Raw genomic sequence first — 24777 nt, 5'->3', positions numbered from 1 at the left:
CGTCGTTGTTGTTGTTATTATTGTTATTATTGTGAGGACGACAATTTCGTAGTTGAGCTAGGAGAACCTTGTTTTCTTCGTTAAGATAAGCAACTTTCTTCATTAACTTGGCATTCTCCCTTAATATATCTTGGTTCTTCCAATATAACTCCATGTTCTTCTTTAATAACATCTTATTCAATGAAGATTTTCTCATCTTCCTGTTACATTTGTATCATTATCATATTAAAGTAACGAATAAATCAACAATTATTAGGATATTATTATAATATATATAAAAAAAAACGTACTAGCTAGACATTAAATTGTATAAAACACTTTGATATATAAATGATAATATAATGAATTAATTACGTACCTCCTTGTGATTAGCCAGTGAATATTGCAGCTTCTCATCTTTCTACGATGATTATAATATAAGATATTAAAAGGGGTTATTTCTTTGATGCTCATACACATAATTAGCATAAAAAATAAACTAAGAGGTAGAAGAAAATAGAAAGAGTTTATACAATATATATATATATTTTTTTTAAAATTTTTGGGCTTAATTTGTTCTATATATTGTGTGCATATATATATATATACGTAGGCTATAGGAGTAATAATTTGGTCTGATTTTGTTGTATATTTATTTTTGTGCCCACTTTATTATGATAGTAATTGTAAACAATGATGGCAATAAAAGTAATGATGATAATAAGCCAGAAAGATGGAAGAAAAATGTGAAGAAGAAGACGACTGATCAAGGAGGTAAAGCAATAGTTGTAGTAGTATCGTTATCCATCTTGGCTTCTTTTAGGACTTAGCATTTATTTTTTATGTCTCTTGAAGACTAGAGTTTACTTTTACTTATTTCATTTTTTGGGATGTGGCAACTTACATACTTCACAACCATAACCATGACAATCATCTAATATTACACAATCACAATTGATTTAAGGTCGATTTTATATTAATTTTTCTTCATCAGATAAATTATGTAGATATGTGGTCATTCCAAATGTTGCCACAAATGTGTATATTATATTATCAAAGTCATACATGTACTATATATACTAATAACCTTATCATATGATGTGACGCCACATCTACTTATGCCTATTTCTAAATTATTTCTAAAGATTGGATAGTTTGGCATGCAACTCATAAGAAGTTGTCAAATATTTCATTATGTCCTATAGTTAATTTGTGGGAAAGCGCGCGAGACCATCTCCCCCTCCTCCTCCGGCCTCCTCCCTTCTATTCTCCACAACAAACAATCCTCTTATTTAATTTGTTCCTTAAAACGAAATACTACATATAACATAAATCACATGAAAATTTTATATTCGAACTTTAATTTAATTTAATCATCATTGATACTATAAGTTAACTAAATAAATTGCATGCATGCATATGCTTGTGAAGTCCATATTAAAAACTACATTGAAATTGGTTTTATTTCAAAAATAGATTTCTATATATAATTTATAAATACTTCTTTAATTCCCGGTCAATATACATCTTTCTTAATTTACTAGTAGCCAATATTAAGAAATTACCATGAAATGGGTTATTTATATTACATTTTCAACGAGTGTCAAAATTTAATTTCATTATTAAGATTTAAGTTGCCCTAAACTTGAGGAGGGTTTAATCCTCTACTTTTACCTTCTTATCAATAATCCTAAGAGCTACATATGTTTATTCAGCCAACGATTTTTCCACAAGTAATATAATAATCAAATCAAATATAGCATAGGGATCCCTATCAAAATTTTCCCAAGGAAGCAAGCAGACAAGATGCATTAAATGGCAAAGGGGTCACAGACTCTTGATCTGAATTTGATTGTATTTGCAGTGAGCAAATTGAATGGCAACCTTCATTTTCATCATCATACTACTTCACATGGACACCCACGCAAGAGGCACGTGTTAACGAAAATGGAGGAAATTCATTCATTGGATTTTGAAGAAGAGATATAATAAGTCAATGTTGTTAGGTTTCTTCTTTTGTCCTTTTTCTTCATGTAATCGATTAGTAAAAGCTCATGTACGTTACTTTTGTATAATTTTGGAAAATGAATATATTCGCACCATACGATTATCTTTTTACTTTTCTGACGTCCATTATGTAATTCATCATCATTTTAGTTGAAAAACTAACGGTTGAATAGTTGCATGTAATCAATACAATGACTTCCTACTAAAATAGCTTTATAGCTTTTAGCGAGCCTCTTAACTAATTCCCTACGTTTTTAGGTACGTATGTTACTCAAATTCGGTTACTCTTGTCAGATATAGTACATGTCCAAGTGTCTAACTTAATAATTTTGTGAAAATAATTTGTGATTTTGGTCCAAAATAGAGTGTTAAAGTGTCCATATCTTTAAAAGAATGTCGAAATCTTTTTAGAGTGCTAGAGGTAAAATAAAGAATTATAGACGTACTCCTTGTAACATAAGGTAGATAAAGATACTATTTTGGGGGTATTTTCAGACGTTCTGCCTTTTTGTCATACAACATCCATGAGGGCAATAATTTTCATTGAAGAAAATCAGTTGCAATCCACAATTGGATATATTATATAGACATATGTAGCATTAATACTAATTAATGTACGAAATAATTGCCAAGGCCTACTTCAATACATTCTTGTTAAGACCAGTATAATTGCTACGCGTTAATGATTCATTTGTCATAACTATTGATAGGTGTAGACCATGTAGTACTAGTTTTGGTTTTCATTAATATGAGGGACCATATATATTATTTGGCAAATGGGGTAGAAATTTCATAACAAAATATTAGTCTCAAGTTCCTTATTTTGGATAAGCGGGCTATAAATGAGGATGCTAACTAGCTTAATTTGTAAAGTCTTAAAGGCGGTACCTAAGATATGACAGTATCATAAAAAACTTTCCGGCTCTCTATAGTCTCAACAAAAGGTACGACTTTGATATTCAGCAATGGCATAATGAAGGCAGAAGGATTTCCTGATTTTCTCCACCACCATCATATTCAAGTACACAAGATATTGACAAATGCACCAAATTGAACGAACCAAATGTAGCAGCATCAAAGGCCAAATTCATATCAATTACCGTTAGATTGGATTGTACTAATCCCTTACAGGCTCAACTGAGTAAACTCATTATAAATCCTAAGAATCCTAAACTAGTTACAACAACAAATATAAGTGCCAACATCTTCCTCAGATAAATAAAAATTAAAAATTGTAACCACTCTGCTCCTAAACAAATAAAAGTGGGACTAAAGACACCTCTTTCCCTAAATAATTACAGCTTATACACTATATTTACACTTATTTTTCCTGTAACTCACCAATCAGCAATGACTAATTGAACAAGAAAAGAGATTAAGATGGGAAGAAGAAAACGGGAAACGAAAATATGACCCTAATAATTATCCCACAGAGTCTTCCTGGGTATCATCATCGTCTTCATCCATTTCATCGTCTTCACTTTTATTAGCTTGGTCATGAGCCTGTGTTTCATCATCTGATTCTGACCCATCATCTGCATCTACAATTTTACTAGCTTCAACGCATTCATCATCAGTTTCCGATTCAGAGTCAGAAACTTTGGCATTGTTTTCTTGAGAACTATTACCGACAGAACTCTTGAACTGCTCCTTTACATCAGGTGCCATGATTCCAATCATATTACTCAATGCTTGAATTTCTTGGTCTGAATGCATTGTCCTAGTAAGAGCACCAGAGGGTAAACTTTGAGACTCAGCCACCTGAGTAATGGAATCATTTGTAACTGCTTGATTTTCTCTCTCGTTGTGAGGAGATTCATTGTCTCCATATAAAGAAGGGTCCGTACTACAAGCCCAGCTACCAGCAACTTCTGATGCCAAAAGATCTTCTGTTCCGATGCCTCCAGGTTTTGCATCCTCAGTAGCCTTCACTGCTTCCTCTCTGTCATTCAAGAGAGAGTCCTGAAGATTGTCTTCACACCTATGAGGGATCTGCTGCTCAGTTTCTTGCACATTTGTGTCCTCATCAAGCTGCATTGTGTCCCCAGCAAGATCACCAGTTTTATTCATTTCTGTCTTTCTTTCACCATCAGCACCAGGGCTTTCAGTTTCAAGAACTCGCTCAGTTCCATCACCATCACCTTCAAACATGGGAGCTGTTCCAACACCATCAATGTCAGACCCAAACCCAGCTTTAACCATGCCCTCATTAATGGGAAATTCAGCTTCTTGGGTATCTTCATCATCTTGGTTTCTATTATCACAGTCATGCTTCTCAGTGGCGCTACCTTCTTCGCTGGAAGTCTCAGCCACTCCACCTTGTTCATGTCTCTTCGCTGAATTGCTAGGGCCGGCCTTAGCAGCAGCATTAGTTCTGTTACTTGTAGCTTCAATTCCAGCAGCTGCATTTCCATCATCGTTCTCCTCTGCTGTATGGCGGAGAACATCTAGAGAGGCATTGTCATAATCCTCCTCATCTACTAGAGCTCTCTGCATTGACTTTAATTGTTCTTGCTGCTTTGTGAACAGCAATTTGATCTCTTCTGTCGTCGAGTAAAAGGCACGCAGCTGTGTTTCCCTGCATGGAGAACATGTGCTTGGGATGAAAGTTCAAAGATGATGTATATCAAGTAAATTCAATTCTAAAATAAATTAAGCTTCATCTAGAAAGCATCATTTCGCATGGATTATGCAAGCACTACACAACCAAAATGTTGTTACAAGTTCAAATATATAAGAAGCCTGTAATGTGTGCAATCATAAAATATATCAGAAAGCACAGAGATGACTCGAATGATTATCACTGATAAATTTTAATAATCGAAAGCAGGTTGACTTTCCAGAATATTAGCTGCCACTCAGATTGACGAAATAAAAGCCCCAAGGAACTTTAATGAAAAATGCATACTCTCTACTGAATGACTCCTGAGGTGCCAGGGACACATCAAAGTACAACTAAACTTTCCAATTTATAGTTGATATATACTATGAAATCGTCCAGGGACATAAGCATGCACAATCAGAACAGCTTCACTGTAAACTTATGCAACAAAACAGAATATTCGTTAAAGTTCGCGAAACATACAAGACACAACAACACAGCCGTGCCATATACTACATATCTACTACGTATAATCTACCATATGGAAGTGACAAGACAAGAGAAAATAACCAAAATAATTACTAATACAAACACAAATTGGTGAAGTTCAGTTTTAATTCATATCATCATAGAGTATGTATCAAAATAAATTCAACTTTCATGGAACTATTACTTGCACAGGAAAAAGTCTAACAGACCAATGCCTAAGATTCAAGATCTTACCGCAGCATGATTCTTTCCCGAGCACCCTTTAACCTTCGTCTTTCAAATTCAAGATCCCGCATAGCAGCATTTATTTCTAGCTCAAGTTCGGAGACCTTGGCCCATGCTTCTTCCCGAGCTGCCTGCTACCACCATCAAAATAACACCTTTTTATATAAGCAATATAAACATACTTGGTTTTCACTACTGTTCATATGCATTGATAAGCTCAAATCATCCATTGAAATCTAACCTTTTGCATTTTTGTGGGTAGTTATTCAAAATAAACAAAAAAACAGGTGGTAAAATCAAAATTTGTGTTATGAGGGGTGGTTATTTACAATTTTTCCCAGATATAATGCATAGTTATTGACCCAAAACTGATGGATGACCAGTCACCAGATTGCCAACTGTCACATAGTAACTAAATTCAAGCTCAAACATAGCCATTAATTATGAAGCCCCAATATTTGAGATGAGCCAATGTGCACAACTAATGAATAGAAACATAGTGACTAAAACTTTGTTCGGATTGAAAAACATTGAAGGGAAAGGAAGAGAGGAGAAAAGAAGGCTCCCTTGTTTGGATACTATTTGATAAGAGGGAAGGGAAGGGAAGGGAAATAGAGGGAATCATATTCCCTCCCTCTTTAATGTTAGAAAGAATTGGAGGGGAAAATGAAATCTTACCTTCTCCCTCCCCTTCCTTCTTCTTCTCTCCCTTCCCTTTCCTTTCCACTTTGCTATCCAAACAAACCATAAATGAGCTAAATCAGAAGCAGAAACCACCATAAAGATTAACCAGTCCCGATCTTCACCCCCTGTCTTTTCTCCATACAATATCAAGTAAAAAGGACAGAATGAAAACGAAGGAAAAGAGAGAGAGAGACGTAAAGTTTCCCCTTGTACCTTTTCTTTGTCAAGCTCTTTCCTCATGCTTCTCGTTTCAACTTCAAGTTCCTCCACTCGCTAAACAAGTGCAAAAGGAAAAATAATCAGCTAATAAAAAATAAATATCAACATCAATTTGCATTACAATGTGACAGAGACAGACAAAGTTGGAGATTGCCCAATAAAACACATACTTTTTTTCTGAAAGCAGAGGACTTTTGTTCGTTTGATACTTGAACCTCAAGTTGGCGAACTCTATTGTCAGATAAGACCAACTTCTGTCTAGTTTCCTCCTGTCATGACCCAAGTTGTAAATAAAGTAAGATGTAATTACTGCTCAAAAGGACCCCTATCCCTTCCCCAGTCACCACTCCCTCCCAAAAAAAGGTATTATCAGATTTATCACTTTATGGCCAATTTCTCCTATCGAGAATACAAACTTCAAAGACACCCATACCAATTTGGATCTCAGACTCTCCACCAGTGATGAATTCTCTCTTTCTGCTTCCTGATAATAAAAACAAAACAAGTTCATCATCTATTGTTTAAAACTACAGATGAAACAGAAGTTACCAAAAAAATAAAATTCATGGCAACCTGAAGTTTACTAATAATTTCTTGTTGTTCTCTTTCTCGCCTCGAAGCAGCATCTGATACTCGTTTTAATTCTTCTTCAGCCTCAGACTGAACCCTTTGAATTGAAGCTTTCAGATCTGCAACAGCCTTTTCTCGCTCTTCTCTTCTCTGGTCACGCTCTTCATCTAGCCGTGTTTTCAGTTCAGCTATAGTTGCCTTTTGGCTGCAACAAACAAATCACAAAAGGGTTACCTTCCGCCTTGGGAAATTATTCAGAGTTGCACATCACTCTTTCAGAATACAAGTTACATCATTCCAGATGCAAACCAATTAACCAACTCTAACATCACAGCATCAAAATAAACCTTGAAATCCAGGTACAACTCTGATGTCGAGCTTTATAGAATAATAGAAATTTTGGGAATATTTAGATCTTCAGAACCACACATACACAAAAGAAAGCAGAGTCCAGGCAAAATAACTGCAGCATCAAGAGGGATTCTTGGCAACCAGCAGTTACTGGCCATTGCACCAAAATTTTAGTCATTCAATTTTAGATCTAAAATCCTGCCAAAAGTACTATACCTTTTCACTATTTCATTTGTTTCAGTAGATGACTGCAAAGCAGCAGAAAGTCTTTCATTTAGATCTTCAACAGCATGCTTTTGTTCAGCAAAACTTTTATTGACCTCAGTCAATTCCTTCTTTGTAGATTCCAATGACACATTTAGTTCATTCAGTTGATCATCATAAGACTTTGAAACAGACACTTTGAGATCTTTCATCTCCTACAGGATCCAACAAAAAAAACATTAAGCGATACTTATAAAACGAAAAATGATATATAAAGCCCAAAGGACAGCAAACAATAATAAGCAAAATAAAACAATAATTAAAGCAATCGACTTCTGCTATGCATTACTAAATCAATACCAATTTAGGATAGATATTAAATGCTTATTTGCAGCCCTAAGGGCTGCATATATCATTAACCTTATAAAATGTACCAAAAAAGGAATAATAAAGCTAAAAAGATAATTAACTACAATGAGAAGGGCATAAGCATGATAACCATCTAAGATAGATGTGCATGAATACAGAAAAAATGTATGACGTGAGAAAGCTAATTTGCAGTCTCCTACTCTCCCCACCTTCATCCATACCAAGAATAATTAAAGTCAATCTAGATGAGATTCATGCAAAAAGGACCAAGAATGGACAAAAACATCTTATGATACATACATGCAATATTTTTAGGAGAAAAGAGGTATGCAGAGAAAAAACAGCCCATTTTAGTACTGTGGAAATTACTACTCTCTTCTCACAATTAGGACATCGCTCACAGATACATGGTCACCTTGGTTCAATTTGTTTTTTTTCAACAGAATCTACACTCTATTCCCATCTTTCTGCACACACCATCCCCAGTGTAGAAACAAAGACATTCAGCCTGCTACACGTTCAAATTCTACAGTTCCACAAGCCAAACAATACCTAGTAAGAGATAAATTGGGAAACATAGAGCATACATTTTGATGACGTTCAAGTACTTCACGATTTTCATTCCGCAATGCATCAATTGTAAGTACATGATCTTCCAATTGCTTTCTCAAGTCCTGCAGAAACCAAATCCATAAGGATATAAGGTCTTCCATCCCAAGGAAAAAAAAAAAAAAAAAACATGTAAAGTATGCATGTTACATATAGCTCTTAGCTAATTTTAATTTCAGACAAAGATGTAAATTGTATCTGGCGATACCGTATTTGAACGTTGAAGGCTTCGAAAGTCATCAAGAGAAACAGGACCCTCAGTAGCGCCAATACCAATGCCTTTAAGTCTTTTGGTTTCGGGACCAAACTCCTCTGGAAAACAAATGCAAGTAACATACTTCATATCCAAGCACCCTAGAAACTTAATTTATAATTACTGATCCACCATCCGTGGAGAATGGATAGAGACTTTACAAAAACTAGCACCTATTTTGCATGGGTGCATAGTTTATGTTGACAAGTGAAGAGAGCATATCTAATTATTATTTTTTTTTTTAAAAAAAAAAGAGTAATAACTAATACCTGCTTTTCTCTTCGATACGGTACCATCAGATGAAGGGACGGATGATGAGACTTCTCGATAAACAAATGCAAATGCATGCTCTACAGCCAAAACCACAAATCAGAGATGTTAGAAGTGAAATTCAGGACATATTTACCAATTCAAGGACTGAAGTGCAACGCTTGATCGAAGTAACTGCAGAGTACATATATATCATCTACAAGCAATACAATACCATGCTGAGGAGGAGCTGCTAGTGATATGATATCACCATGACAAAGCTTAGCTTCAAACTTAGAGCTGCCTCGCTTCAATCTCTCCCAGTTCAGATAAGATCCATTGGTGCTGACAAGGTTCAAGATTTTTAAGTCAGAATTCATTAACCTTCACAATCTCACATGATATACTAGTACAATCTTTCTCAATACATTCATATACTAAGAGCCTTTGCAGTTTACACATTTAAATAAAGTGTCCGGGCATCACTAGAAATATGAGGTATATATTTTTATAACATCAAATGCCTGTCTTCGAAAAAAGAAAAACCTTGTATCTTTTAGAAAGGCGGCATTGCAGAAACCAGAAGGATTCTCAACGTCTTCCTTGGGAACTCTTTTCCTAGAGATTGCACAATGTCGTTGACTAACTGCATTTGAGTCTATATGAAAACGCACATCATCTACTACTCGTCCAATGCAATGCTCATCGGCGGTTAATAAAATATTTATTCCCTGTTCATAGACATTCCATTAATCAGCTAAACGTTGGATTAAAAATTCAAAAAATAATAAATACCAGGACTTGATTTTACAGTGAACCGTAAATATGACCACAAAAACACGTCAGAAAGTAAAGGAAAAAAACTGACATGTTAAAATAATATAGGTCAACAATGGTAGAAGAATAATTATACAAGTTGTGGCATATCGCACAAAATTAATTTCTTTTTTACATGTATGGGAAACTTACAATATAAGAAGGCCTTGTTCAGCGTAGGCGCTTAGCTACAGTTTTTTCAACTCTTAACTCACTTTATGAGTGTATTGCCAATGCAAAAAGAACCTTTATGGGTACATAAAATGCACACATCTCATAATTAAGGATTTAACAGTTTTATTTATTGTGAATTACAACTACCTCTTCAAAAGTGGTGTATACTTGATCCTTTTTTCATCTCTCAATTTAACATGGGGCAGTCTAAGGAGATCCATTATCAGTAATTACTAAATTTGGAAAGGTGATGGCTTTTCCCAATGAAAGAAGCATGAGGATGAAGGTGGAGTGAATGGATGGCAAACATCTCTAAGGACTCTAACTAAATATAGCAACAACATGCTAAGACAGTTATCATACTGAGGAAATCAGTTTCTATCCCTACCCCTTGTAACTTACAAAATTAAAAACACTTTCTCGTTTGATTAAGGAAGGATTACTTAGAAAGGAAGACTTCGCCTCGTCAACCCTAACCTTTCTCTGTCTCTTGAAGAATCCTGTAAATTTTAAAATCATTTAAGAGCACCTCATCCTCAACATTTGCATTTCCTGTGATACATATTACATAAACCAAAAAATTAGTCTACTCCAAAACCCAATCCACCTTGGAGTCACTATGTCAATAATCTGACTAAAGATTGTCAATGATTGTAAAGCCCTTAATTGACAATTTTAGATGCAGTTACATCAAAGATCTCACCCTAATTCCCAAATGAAAAAGAAGAGTGTGCCCCTTCCTTTTTCCATACTTTATCAACAATTTTCTATACGAAAGGTTCTCTAAGGCATGATGGATGCCGCCCCATCTTTTTCACAGCTCATAATCAATCTCATTTAGGTTTTCTAAAATAGTTCCTGTTTAAAATTCCACATCATTAACCATCAGTAAAGAACACTTATACCTATATTATCTTCTTCATCATTGGTCACAACATGCGCCAGTAATGTTCTCCAAATTAGTTCCTCTTCAAAATAAATCGCGACATCCACTCACCCTTCCCCTCAAATAAACAGCACTCAAACTTTTACAACCAATGCTATTGTTCCAACATTAGTTCCTTTCATATATTCAGTGTCATCTTTTTCCACCTGCAAACAACATTCAAAATCCAGGCTCTACCCAAAGTGTTACTCTCATAGTCCATTTCGTAAAAGGAATGATAATACGAGTTGTGAATTATAAAGCACAGAACATCCCACATTGATATCTGAAGTAATTAATCTCACCCACAAACACCCATTACCATCTCTATAGGTAGTAGTAAAAATCAATTATCAACAAAGGGAAAAACAATACATCTTTGCAAGTGAAAATGCAATACTCGGAACATCCTAGTTCAAATTACACACAAATTCATACCTTTTTCTCAGTACAAAAACAAAACCCTTGCAATTTGCCAATTTGCATACAAAAAATCATAAATCGATTACTACCTGAGACCGCTTACGAGCATTGTTCGAAATAGCGGTAAGAACACCCCAAACATCAGGATCAGAACAAGGGAGAGGCTGTGCAGCGATTTTGGAAGCGACGGCGATAATGGCGTCTTTAGGGGTAACAGGTTTAACCGAAGAAGGTTCATCTTTGGGTTGACAAGAGCTAGATTGAGATACAATCAGACCTTCTTCTACCTTTCTAGGGCTCGGATTTTGATCCGGCGTAACTTGAATTCCTGGCCTCCTTTCCTCCACAATCGCCATTGAAATCCACTGTAAGCTTTAGCGAAACCCTAATTTGCAAATTTGGGGAAAAAATTAGGGAATGTGAATAGAAAATTAGTACAAAAACAAGAGAGGAAATAGGGTGTTGCTGAAAGTAGTGTATGTAACCCTTGAAGTGAACATGAATTATCTGCGCTTTAAGAGGGTGAAGGAGGAAGTGACAATCGTACGCTGAAAGTTTGATGATAGAGAAAATACCCGCCAAATAATTTTCTACCGGCGGGCCCCACCTAACTAAACTAACTTTATGAAATTACGTGATTGTATTGTTAGGGGTGTACACAGGTCCAAAATCGAGTTGGAATTAACAAGAATCTTTTGAACCACAAGGATGAATTTTTCATTATGTTGGACTGAGGTTCAGATCGGATTTTTGGGTTTGGTTTGATTTTGTATTGTTAGATTTATTCTTTCTAAATAAAAATTATACCGTATTTTGTTATACTCTCTTTGTTTTTGTAAGCGTTACATTGAAAAACACAAATGTTTAAAAAAGATGGATTTACATAAACTTATTGTGTGGCGGAAGTTTTTTGGAAAGACTTCATCTCACACATGCTAATTCTTATATTTTTTTTTTTTTCTGTCTCTTCCTTCCTACCTGATTTTTTTTTCTATCTCCTCTTTTCTTTTCTCTTTTTGGATCATTCATCAATTTTTCTCCTCTTCAAGCTTTTTTCTACAAATTCTCTCTCCTTCATCTCTCTTTTTCTTTCAATTTTACAGGTTAATTTATGTCGATTTTTTTTTCTATTTATTTGGTTATTGTTGTTGTTTGATTTTTCTTTGTTATTGAAAATTGTTTTCATTTTTGCAGAGTTAAGTGAGGTCAGATAATGGTTGGGAATAAGTCGATCAAGAAGAAAATAAATCCAGTTTATTTAATCGTAATTCAAAATAATAGTGGAGGTAATTTTGTTATTTCTATGTCTTTGTTACCTAATTTTTTAATTTATTTGATGTATTTCAATCAACTAGGTCTTGTGTCCTACTATTTCTATTTTTTTATTTTAATTTTCTTTAATTTCTAGTGTTCTTGTGCTCTGATATTCATTATGTTATGATTTTGATCTTATTTACAATATATTTGGGAATTTCAATTAATTATAGTCTAATCTCCAATTCTAAGCTTATAACCTAGCTTTAAATTTTTAGAAGCAACTCAACCGGAGCTTGCATTTCCGACTTTTATGATTTGTTTGATAGCATGTATCATACACCTTCACTGCATTTACTATGCATGCTATTATTGTGCTAATAGCTTATGCTTGATATACCAGCTAGCATTAATCAAAAATCAAATTTTAAAGCATATGCATTAGCAGCAAGCAAACTTCGTTGTCAGAATTTGATTAGTTAAATCCATTTAAAATTATGGCAATTGATATTGTTGCTTGATTGTAGAGATATAAATTATATTGCGTTGTTTGATGGAGGACATTGTCTCGTCCTTGTGCATTTTCCTTTGTTAGATTATCACTTTTGTATAAGTTTAATTTGAAGAGTCCCTTAGGGATTGATAAGTTTAATTTTGTTGTATCTAGGGTGACTTTTGTGAGGGCTGACATTAGAGTTACTCTTTAGTATAACATTTTTGCATTTAAAGTGTATTGAGCTATTATCATACTGTTAATATATCTTTGTGCTAGTAGAAGAGATAAGGGAATGACGATCGAAACTACTACCAAGCAACTTGATGGAAACATAGTCAATGAATGCTATCTCTCCCCCTCTCCCTATGAGAATACTATGTCAATTTCCTTAAATATGTGACTGTATTGCCATTGTTTATGATAAAAATGAAAAGTGTTTAATTTCAAGGCTATTAGCTCAAATGGTAGAGCAATGTGCTATAGGGTACATGGTGTAGGTTCAAGCCCTACATAACCCTACATAATACATTAATGGTGTGATATTGGTCATTCTTATAACTTGTAACAAGCGTAGCGCTCTTGGTTAGGATCAGTTAAGTGCTTTTGATAAGGGTTACTTTTGCCTTAATTTGGGCCACTTTCATCCTTAAGGTCACTTTTGTTCTTGTTAGGGTAACTTTTGTCCATGGTTAGGGTCACTTTTGCCTTAATTAGGGCCACTTTTAGCCTTAAGTAAAGTCATTTTTGTTCTCGTTAGGGTAACTTTTATCCTTGATTAGGGTCACTTTTGCCTTAATTAGGGTCACTTTTAAACTTAAGTAAGGTCATTTTCGTTCTCGTTAGAGTAACTTTTATCCTTGGTTAGGGTCACTTTTAGCTTTAAGTAAAGTCATTTTTGTTCTCGTTAGGGTAACTTTAATCCTTGGATAGGGTCACTTTTGCCTTAGTTAGGGTCACTTTCACAATTAAGTAAGGTCACTTTTGTTCTTATCAAGGTCACTTTCACCCTTAAATATGATCACTTTTGTTCTTGTTAGGATAATTTTTGTTCTTAGTTAGGATCACTTTTGCCTTAATTAGGGTCACTTTCACCCTTAAGGTTACTTTTGTTTAATGTAACTTTTGTTCTTGGTTAGTGTCACTTTTGTCATTGGTTAGAATCACTTTTGCCTTATTTAGGGTCACTTTTATCCAAAATGGTTTAAAGTAATCTATATTGTTTGAATGCTAGCTAGGTAGTTGGTTCAAGAAAGTTAATAGCCTATGTAGGATTCGAACCTACATCCTCTGTGCGACAGAGTGCTCGACCAATTGAACTAATAGGCTATAAGACAACACTAAATTTATACTTCATATAAAGTAGTCTGAAACTTGCAGACTAAATTGAACTAGTTTATTATTTACTGCACATCAAATCAAGCAATATAAAAAAGCAAATTGGCAAAATGAAAATTGCAAAAATTTGATGCAGCAATGCTTCCGAGACAAACTAATGATTTCAAGTAGTTCTATAATACAAAAATCAACATTATTTTAGTATTAATTCAATCCCACCCACTGTTCAAAGACTAGTTGCAAATTTATTCAACCAGCCATATAAACAATTCTTTAAGCAAGCCTTCAATAATAAATTCACAATTTCATATACGTAGTAGATTATAGTTAATAAAAAGTCAAAATTAACACCTAAACACTATGTTTATAATGGTATAATCATTAATCTCAGATTCTCAGACTCCTGAATTTTGTTAGTTTATCAATTATCACCCCTAAATTGCTGCTTTAGGTATTTCTACACATATTACATCAAATGCATTATTAATTTCAATTTATCAAAAGATTGATTATGGAAAAGTTACCAGTTGATGTACTTGATTTACTTATTTTCTCTTATATTTCTTTAGTTGCAAGATCGAGGAATATTCATTCAGAATGTTAGTAAACGAAATATGAAAAGTATATTACCTAGAATTAACAAATTAGCATAAGAAATTCAATTATAAACGAAAAATGAAGAGTATATTACCTAGGTTTTGATTTCCCCCAAATTGTGAACTCGAATTTCTGTCTTCATCATCAATCCTCCTATCCGAAGCAATCCTCTTCAATTGTATTGTTTAAATCGATTTCCAGTCCATTTTTCAATTGATTTCCCAATATTGGAGATTGAATATGTCGTTGCCACTTGCCAATGTAAAAATCGTTGTATCGATTTTTTACAATTTGAGAAATTGAATGCACGCTTGTTGTTTGTGTTAGGTTTTCAGCAATTCTACACAATAAGAATTACTTAAAGATGGTGGAACAAAACCCAAGCAGTGTATAAATAATGTTTAATTATACAACAATCAATACTAATCAAAGTATTACAAACCAAACACCAATGTCAAAGTAATTCAGAAATTACAAAGAAAACACTAATGTGAAAAATTATACACTTGCCTCACTCCAAGCCAAAGAAACCACCAAGAACATGAGAATACCAAGGACCACGTGAGTCTTCAATACCGGATACTTGTCTAAGGCGTGTAAACACTTTCCTAAAGTGATTATTTCCCCACCACGGTGCTTGGGTTGAAACTGGAAAATCACTTTCAGATACAATAGACAACACTACAATCTTTGCACTAAGATTTGTAGCAAGATGATCAAATTCTCAAAGATTAACTTAATTGATAAAGTTTTCTAAAAGAGATTGCAAGTTTCTTAGAGAAAATTGTGAAGAAGAGTGAAAAACTTAGAGAGGAAAAACAGAGAGAGCAAAAAACCTTATCAGTTATTCTTTTAATTTCGCAATTAAAAGAACAATCGAAACCGCAACTGCCAGGGCCGCGGGCGCGGCATCCAGTAGGAGCGGGCGCTCCTCATGGCCCCGCGGGCGCGGACAGGGAAATCCCAGATTTCACCCAACTTTCTGGAGATGCCCGGCCGCGCCCATGCCGCGGGCGCGGCTCATAAAGCCACGAGCACGGCTTTTCGTGGCTTCCCAGCCGCGGCCTCTCCATTAAAGGAAAGGGCTCTCTTCTACCACACTCTAAATTTCTAACAGTTTGATGATTTGTAATTCTTTCTGCCATGGTTGATTGAAACTCGTAGATCATAGGGTTTTTTTTCCTTTATCAATGGTGGATTTTTCCACATTCTCCTCCATTGTTGCTAGGTTTCGAACCCTCTCTTTCCTCAGCTTTGTGGTCTATCTGAAATTTTTAACTTATCTCTACTATTCACACGTGCCAAAACCGGATTTACATTAAAGTTAAATGTAAACCGAGTGCATGTAAAAACTTTTGACTTAAGAAATGTGATAATTTTTGTAAAGTATTGCACTTCCTTTTTTGGCAAAATAAATTGCATTTTATTAGGAGCAATTTCCCTAAAAAAAAAAAAGCCCAAAAATTGAAAAATATCAAAATTCTTAAATTAAGTTTTTTTTTTTAATTACTCTGTATTTTCTACTTTATTGTCGACGTCAGCATAGACATTTATTTTTGGTTGTAAAAGAGAGAGGCAAACCCCTAAGAAAGACAAAAGGCAAACCGAAAACAACGAAATCAAACAATAGTCACTTTACCCAAATCCTCCAACAAAACGATCTAAAAATTTAGTGAAATGCTAAATACCGCTATCCAAATTTATCGCCACCGCCATCATTTCAAGCAAACTGACAATCATGCCCTTACTAAACCCTAACCCATTTTCCACCCTTATTTTTTTTTCTCTCTCCTCAAACATCAACCACCCACCTTTTTTATCATACAACCTCCACAACCACATATTTGGGGTTTACCAGAAAGCAATTGGCAGCGCGACCTCAGGCAGTGGAGGCGGCAGCGGAATGGGTGGAATGGAGGTAAGTAGTTTCCGTTTTTTTTTTTTTTTATGCAATAAGTGGCCATGGTAACCGGAGCCCAAAATCGGTTACCGTCCACGGTAACCGGAGGTTAAAACCTGTTATCCTGGAGCTCCGGTTGACCTCCGGTTCGTTTTCCGTCGAGCCACCTTGATCACCATCCATTTCTCGTCGACTTTCACCGTCGTTGTGGCTGTCTGGTGTAGAAGGTGGTGGTTGACACAGTTGTGGTTGATGGACTAATGTTAGAGAAAGAAAATGGGAAAAAAAGTTAGTAAGGGCAAGATTGTCAGTTTGCTTGAAATGATGGCGGTGGCGATAAATTTGGATGACGGTATTTAACACTCCCAAAATTTATCATATTTGTATTTATGACTCCGTAGTATTTATTTTACTGGTTCATATTAAATTAGCGATACTATCTAGAAATTATAAACATGTGTTGCTTTTGCAACAAAGTTTGGTTTGAGGAGAGAATTCCCAAGGTTTCTCCTTGGGAGGGTTTTTTTAGTTCCCTCTAGGGTTTTCCGTTTTTCTAGCCTTTATTGCTAGGTTTTTTCAGTTTTTTTTTAAGGTTTTCCTTCACCCTTCTCTCTTATTCTCTTTCATCTCTTTTCTTCCTGATCTCAATTGTGAATCTTGTTAGGAGCTTCCACTGGTATTTTTATCGGTGGTAAGCACCAAAAACTTTTTAAGTGCTTTCAATAAATTGATCCCATCTTTAAGATGGTGGTTATTCTATTAGGTTTAATTTCTTTGTTTGTTCGTCTAGCGAGGATTGAAGATCTAGTATTTTATAATTTCTGAAATCTAGAAGACCATATAAGTATTATCACACAAACAACTCTGCATCAGTGGATTTCAAGCCGAATTAGTGCTAACTCACATATTGTATTGCTTCGTATGAGGTTTTATATTAAGGCGATTGTTGATCGAATCTACAATGTTATTAGTTCTAAGATGATATGTATTTGTGTTAAAATTTTAGATTTCTTCGAAATTATTTGTAAGTGCCGTTTGGCTATCTTTTATTAATGAAATTTCCTATTTCTTTCTGTTAAACAAAAAAAGTTTGGTTTGAGACCTAACCCCTATGACACAGAACACATATAACGTAACTTTAGAAAGGGAGATTGGGAAACTGTTCCCGCAGTTCTTCAGAGTTCAAACTCTAGGTAATAATTTTCTCCAACAGCTTTCACTTTCTTGTACTTGTTGATTTACTAGTATTTCGATTGCTTTAATTTCTGGGCATGAAATCCACATTATTTTATTAGAATAGTGAAATTCTTGATTTGCTTATACTAAAGTGGAAACCTTATTGATTTATTTTCATTAGTAAATGTCCGCACTCCTTTTCTCACTGTCAATGGAGTAGATTGTTTGTTTTTCATAAATCCCGACACAAAGGGCAATAATGTAGACGAGATTAAAAAGCGCTTAAATTTAAGGTGTTCTTATAGTTGTGAATCTAATTAGCACTCATTAATTCAGATTTTTTTTTTCTATTGAATTCCTAAATTTTTGTGTATGGCTAAATCTGCTGGTTATGTGTAGTTGAGTTATTATGTTATTAGTGATTTTTCTTGTTAGTATGGAGTATAATTCTGCTATAAAATTTGAATCTTTTTTATATTTGCTATGATTTGCTTATCAATTTCTGTAATTTGCTATATTTGAACCTTCTAGGGTTTGCGAAGTATAGGGAAATTGTGAGGGTGATAGTGTTAAGTTTGCCCAGTTGAAGTGCTTGTCTAACAAGACTGAAACTAATCAGTCAATTAATCAATCGAAGCCTTAATCCCATAAGTGGGGTCGGCTACAGGAACCAAAAATGATTATTCCGTATAGTCATCCACAAAAATCTTCCTCCTCCATCCCTTACGATCAAATACTTCATTCTCATACAAATCCAAATGCTTCATATCTTTCCTCACTCCTTCCAACCAAGTCATTTTCGGTCTCCCTCTACCTCGTTTAACCTCTCCATGCTCCTACTCTTCCACTCTTCGTACCGGTGCACCCTGGGATCTCCGTCTTACATGCCCGAACCAACACAAACGATTTTCCCTTAGTTATTTTGCAATGCCTGCAACACCCACCTTCTTGCGAATAACTTCAATTCTGATTCTATCTAATAGACGATTCCTGATTATTGAAAATTTATTTTGCATACTTTGTTTAGTTGATGAATTGTATTTGATATATTGTTGGCCTATATATGTAGCAGGCTTATATTTCCGTAGATAAACAATTATTGAAGAGGGTCACTCTTTAGGCAAGATTGAATCTTTGTTAAGGGTAGTGAGGGCTAGTTGGTTGGTTGCAACTCGAAAAGTTGAAGCCAATTTTGCTAGATTATCTAATTGTATCTGCCAACTTTGTATTGTTGGCACTCAGTGCTGGAATACAAACGATGTGTGTTGATAAAGATATTGCTTCGTATTTGCTATTATGAAAGAGTTTTTGTAGCAACGATGGGGTAGTTGCAAATGAGAGTTCAATAAGATGGTTGCTGTCAGATCATCAGTCGATAGAATATACGTAGTATAAGGTCATATGAACCAATATCAGATTATAGGAAGTGTTCATTTTATCATTTTAGAAAGTGAAAACATGTTAGTTGTAACAATTAGAAAGGATGGGTTTATGGGATTGGCAGGTCAGTTGCTGTGTTCTGTCTTCTGAGAGTTTGCCTAGGAGGGGTAGTTAGTGATTGATAGTGCCTCTTTTAGTGAAAAAGATTTGTTCAAGTCCAAATCTTTGATAGATATTTAGGGTTATTTTGGTGCTTGAAGCCAAGTATGACGTTTGAGAGGGAAAGGGATTTAATTACATCTCTACTAACAAGCTGAGTATTTGAAACGGATTTACAAGCTGATCTGTTCTCATATTTACTTATTAACCTTCACTGATGTTGGTTTCATGCTCATTGATTGACTCTTTTCTAAATATATTTTTGTATACTTAGCTACTATGAGTACTATTACTTATTAAGTTTCATGCTCATTTGTTAATTATATTGATATATAATCAATTCTATAATCTGCCAGGTGTTTCTAGATTGGAGGAGATCTAATAAAGAGCAAAAAGTTGGATTGCCTTTGAATAGCAGGAATTTTAAGTGTGGAATCATTGTTTAGGATGCTTTTTATATCTTATAACTAATACAAGTAAATCCATGCTCTCAAGCGTTGCTTCACCACAAGCCATGATTAGAAACCCAATAATTGCAGCCATGAATTACACAAAGAAGAAAGCTGCTGTACTTTACCACTACCCTTGCCCTGATGGCACCTTCGCGGCCCTTGCAGCACACCTTTATTTCTCTGCTACTTCCTCCCCAGTTCAATTTTTTCCAAATACTGTCTACAGTCCTATCAAGGCAGACCAGTTGCCTTTGCAAGAAATCGGTGATGTTTATCTTTTAGATTTTGTTGGACCCTCTGGGTTTGTTGCTGATCTCTCATCCAAGGTGGAGAAAGTGATCATTCTAGACCATCATAAAACTGCACTCCAGACTTTAGGTGGTGAAACCTCATTGGGTGAGAATGTGACGAAGGTGTTAGATATGGAGAGGAGTGGGGCAACAATTGCTTATGATTACTTCAAGCAGAAGCTTAGTGAAGGAAATGGAGGCAGCCATGAGTCCGTGCTTGCTGAGTTCAATAGAATGAGAAAACTTTTCGAGTACATCGAGGATGGAGATCTTTGGAAGTGGCGCCTTGAGAATAGCAAAGCTTTCAGCAGTGGGTTGAAGGACCAGAATTTAGAATTTGATTTTCAGAAAAATCCCTCCGTGTTTCAGCAGTTGCTCTCACTAAACCTTGAATCTGTTATAAATCAAGGTATTATAAGCTTAGACCATAAGCAAAAGTTGATTACTGATGCTCTTGAGCAATCTTTTACAATCAACCTTGGAGGTGGGGTATTTGGGCATTGCCTAGCTGTCATGGCAGATGAAGCTCTTTCAGAATTAAGGAGTGAACTTGGGAATCAGTTGGCTTGTAAGAGCCAAGACCAGAACTTAAGGGGCATCGGAGCTATTGTTTACAAAGTTCCCAAGCTTGGAAATGACCAGATGTTTAAAATCAGTCTTCGGAGTGTCAAAAGTGAAGACACGACTCCTATTTCAGAGAAATATGGTGGTGGTGGACATCGTAATGCTAGTTCATTTCTGCTAAGATTGGCTGATTTTGAAGCATGGAAGATGAACAGTTGATGTTTTCTTTGTTAATTTTGTCAATCAACAAATTTTGTAGATGTTTAGTTGGCAGTGTTAAATACAATTACTCTATCATTTATATTAAAAAAAAAAAAAAATAGAAACTAACTTAGGCATGTTTACTTATGATTTAGATTTTGAAGTCCTACATTTTGTAAGAGAAACCTATAATGTCAGTCTTCTTGAGAAGAGCACAGGCCAGGGTGTGTGCCTGTATTACTTCTCCAATTTTGCCAACTTCAACAAATTCTTTGCCCAGGGGTTTTTTTGTTTCAAGTCGAAGAATTGATTTTCAGGCACAACTTTGTTTGCTTTACTAATGAGAGAGAGAGAGAGAGAGAGAGAGAGAGAGAGAGAGAAGGCAAGTTTGGGTTCAAATTTATGCTCATAACAGGGTTAGAAGACTGAAACGGAGATCCTTCTAGCATGGGGTGAGAATTGAACCTCTCTCACAGTCATAGGGTTAGAAGACTGAGACGAAGATCCTCAACCACTAAGCCAACCTTGATTTTCAATTTTTTCTTTGAATTATGGGAAGCTAATTTGCAAAACTTCTCACATTCAACAATGAAGTTTCATGTACTATATGTCTGACGTCTGTACTCCAGCTTTCCCTAGTCCCAAGCTCAACACTCTGGGAGCTCATCTCACCGACCTTGATTATATAATCAATCAAGCATGATCCATTGCATCAGATGCCAAAAGTCGCAATGATCCATTGCATCAGATGCCAATAGTCGCAAACATAAAAATTTGGAAACATCTCAATATGTCATGAACAATATTTCTCAAAATGTTAGATTATCATTAATCATCAGTGTACTAAATCCTAACCAATTGAACAGTTTACACGGTTTTCACAAAATATGAGCCAATGAAATTACAATACCCACTGTGCTATACATTGTGCAGGAGAGCAATTGATATCGTTCAACTAGTCACTAAAATTGCAGTTTAAAGTAAATACACTGTCATCTACATAGTATGATGAGGAAGTCGCATCTTGCCCCTGAATGCTAACCAGCAAGGGGATTAGCATGTATGGTAACACGGTTGAGCCTAATTTCAGCAAGTGGGCGATCCCCTGGACCTGTTTTCGTCTGCATATGGAGGAAAAAAAAACTTATTAGGGACAGATGTCATTGAAGAATTGCAAAAAGATAACAAGGCAGAGCATCATCATGGCCCTAGAAAGAGGAAAAAAGAAGGAAAAAAAGGGCATTGCAAGACTAAAGATGTAGCCTCGTATGAAGAAACAAGATATAGGAAACTATACAAAAACAACAGTTTCCATGACAAATGATAGCACAAGCAGATATCAAATTCAAGAATCCAACATTACCTTTTCCATAAGATCAAGAACCTCAAAGCCATGGATCACCTTGCCAAACACAGTATACAATCCATTCAAATGAGGCTGCTTAGCATATGTTAAAAAGAATTGGCTTCCATTGGTATTTGGACCACTATTAGCCATCGCCAAGATTCCCCTAGCATTGTGCTGCAAAAGAAAAATACAGAATATTCAATATAGAGGAATTAGTTATAAGGTTCTATTTCTTGTTCTCAATAGTTTGTCATCATTAAGAAAAGAAAAGCAAGACATTTACAGCTTTTTGGCAAATCAGTCTCTGCTTCAATATCACAAACATTAATCGAACAATGGAGTAGCTTCAATACTTAATCACATGAAGTTAATTTACGGAGTAGAACACAATACGCCTTGTCGGTAGGTAAGGTTTAACAAGCCTTACAGCCACATGGAGAATTTTGGCGTCCAAGAGGTTCCAATCAAGCTCATGTATAATGACAAAATTTGAATGAAAGAGAAATGAATTAATGTCCAGATAGAAATCATAAGCTAATATAGTTCATAAAATACCTTAAGAGACTCTCTTATCTCATCATTAAACTTTTTGCCCCATATACTTGTACCACCTTTGCCAGTGCCAGTTGGATCTCCTCCCTGGATCATGAAACCTTTAATGTTTCGATGAAATATGGTCCCATCATAGTACCCACTGGCGCATAGAGCCAAAAAGTTCTGGAAATCAGAAAGGCATTTGGATCATTGGCATGCTTGAACAGTCATATTCGACATGCCAACCTGAATCGTTTCCATTTGGAATGGTCCTTTGAGTACAATAAAACTTAGATTGTCCAAAAGGCATACAAACATGCCCATTTAACTTTCAAGGCTTCACATCTCGAAACACCATCTACAAAACTACAACTTCACAAATAGTTAGCAGTTCTAACTATCCAATCCATAATTTACTTCTATGCTTGGAACCAGTGAAATGTAACCAAATTCCAACAAAACCTTTGTACTGAAAAAGTCCCAAATTTATCTAAACAACAATGCTACCCCAATCTAATTTTATAAACTAATTTTATAAAAGCGTTAAACCCTAAAGCAACCTTGTAAACTACCCAAGTCGTCACCGTTCAAATTACACTATCAACGCGGCCATTAAATACGGCCAAAAGGAGTATAACAATAAAATCATTTCAATTAATAAAAAAACAATTCAGCTCAAACATAGAAATTTCAATCCCTTGTACAATAATTCCATCAAATTAGATTAATTAACATGAAATAATTGTTCCCAGTAAAACTAAGACATGCCAAATTAAAAAAAAAATAAAAAATAATAATAATAATTAAAAAAAAAATCAACGAATTCTTGGAGTAAAATTATATACCTCAGCAGCTTTTGGAACTTCATCACAAAAGATTTCGCATTTTATGTCGCCGAGATTAGTGTGAAGTGTCACAGACTGCCAGCAACAATACAAAAAACCAATTTAAATGCCGAAAACAAAAGCGTTAATTTTAAGCGACGCAGAAAAATCGACGAAATTCATGAGTACAGAAAAAGAAACATACCATTTTAATGTTAGGAGAGAGAGAGAAGAAGAAGAAACTCAACTTTTTGATGCTTGCGTTTTTTAAGAATGCGAGATTAATCGACGCTTTTCGTTGATGGAAATGGGTTTCTCGCCGACTTTAGAAGCCCTTAGTTTAGGGGGACAGGCCCAACTGGTTTGATAGGGTTTGGCCCAACCCATTAATTGCTAAATGTCAACTCTTTGAATGACAAAACAAATATAGGTGTTAAAAAGAATTTTAAAAAAAATAAAAAATGTTGGATTAGTCCTGATGTATACTTTTGTAAAATAACTTATGTAAATTTTTTAACTAATATCACATTAAAGATATTGATGTTCAAAGTTGTGTCTCGTCAAATATACAGATTAAACTAAAGTGATGCATTTAAAATAATAGAGGAATTATTAAAAATCAACTTATTTGATTCAATAGCTATTCCGTTTATTATGATAATGAAATGAGATCTAACTCAAGTCTTCAACTATTTGCTTTTGGATTTGTATGGTCAAATTGCTATAGATACAGTGTATGGCTTTGTTATAATTGAGACAAAAAAAATGGTGTACTCTCAACCTTCTTATATACTACCTCCGTATTTTTTAGTTGACACGTTTTGACTTTGTGCGCTATTCACATAACCTACCTTGACTTCGTTTTGTGATTAAGTTTTAGATAAATACATAGTCATGTGGGATCTTGTTAAATTTATCTCAATGTCTACTCTCCAAATATCAAGATTTCATAATTTTTGCTAATACATAACTAATGATATGTACATTTAAAAGTATATGTTGGAAAACGTGCCTAAGTGAAATGTGTTAACTAATTAAAAAAAAAAGTAAGTATGTAGTATTCCATATCAATCACACGAAAATTGAATAGTTGTTTTTAAACCACTCGCTATTAGATCA

The 24777-nt window shown here is 34.9% G+C and overlaps 3 protein-coding genes across 6 annotated transcripts; 1 reads left to right on the top strand and 2 right to left on the bottom strand.

Moving 5' to 3' along the window:
* Window positions 1-3042: 3042 nt before the first annotated feature.
* LOC110721406 (putative protein tag-278) lies at window positions 3043-12154 on the bottom strand. 2 transcript variants are annotated; one of them, XM_021900542.1, is made up of 13 exons: window positions 11238-12154; window positions 9357-9541; window positions 9046-9155; window positions 8831-8911; window positions 8517-8620; window positions 8287-8373; window positions 7343-7545; window positions 6779-6980; window positions 6639-6689; window positions 6376-6474; window positions 6200-6259; window positions 5312-5436; window positions 3043-4564 (listed from the first exon to the last, which is right to left on the bottom strand). In XM_021900542.1, the coding sequence occupies exons 1-13, from the start codon at window positions 11502-11504 to the stop codon at window positions 3409-3411; spliced, it is 2730 nt and encodes a 909-aa protein (XP_021756234.1). In that variant the 5' UTR covers window positions 11505-12154; the 3' UTR covers window positions 3043-3408. The 2 variants fall into 2 exon arrangements, with proteins under 2 accessions (XP_021756234.1, XP_021756236.1); XM_021900544.1 differs by having other exon boundaries at window positions 5312-5433.
* A 12-nt stretch (window positions 12155-12166) lies between these two features.
* LOC110721407 lies at window positions 12167-21216 on the top strand. Of its 3 annotated transcripts, XM_021900545.1 has the most exons (3): window positions 12167-12251; window positions 12343-12434; window positions 19802-21216. In XM_021900545.1, exon 3 carries the CDS (start codon window positions 19930-19932, stop codon window positions 20968-20970), a length of 1041 nt encoding a protein of 346 aa, XP_021756237.1. In that variant the 5' UTR covers window positions 12167-12251; window positions 12343-12434; window positions 19802-19929; the 3' UTR covers window positions 20971-21216. The 3 variants fall into 3 exon arrangements, with proteins under 3 accessions (XP_021756237.1, XP_021756238.1, XP_021756239.1); XM_021900546.1 differs by lacking the exon at window positions 12167-12251 and having other exon boundaries at window positions 12268-12434; XM_021900547.1 differs by lacking the exons at window positions 12167-12251; window positions 12343-12434 and adding an exon at window positions 12443-17923.
* A 525-nt stretch (window positions 21217-21741) lies between these two features.
* On the bottom strand, window positions 21742-23964 carry LOC110721408 (peptidyl-prolyl cis-trans isomerase CYP18-1). Its single transcript, XM_021900548.1, has 5 exons — window positions 23864-23964; window positions 23680-23754; window positions 22856-23017; window positions 22316-22474; window positions 21742-22073 (listed from the first exon to the last, which is right to left on the bottom strand). The coding sequence occupies exons 1-5, from the start codon at window positions 23864-23866 to the stop codon at window positions 21990-21992; spliced, it is 483 nt and encodes a 160-aa protein (XP_021756240.1). The 5' UTR covers window positions 23867-23964; the 3' UTR covers window positions 21742-21989.
* Window positions 23965-24777: the final 813 nt, after the last annotated feature.

Source organism: Chenopodium quinoa, unplaced genomic scaffold, assembly GCF_001683475.1.
Source record: "Chenopodium quinoa cultivar QQ74 unplaced genomic scaffold, ASM168347v1, whole genome shotgun sequence".
Taxonomy (NCBI): domain Eukaryota; kingdom Viridiplantae; phylum Streptophyta; class Magnoliopsida; order Caryophyllales; family Amaranthaceae; genus Chenopodium; species Chenopodium quinoa.
The sequence above is the reverse complement of the archived record's forward strand: the minus strand, read 5'-3'. Positions and strand labels throughout refer to the sequence as shown.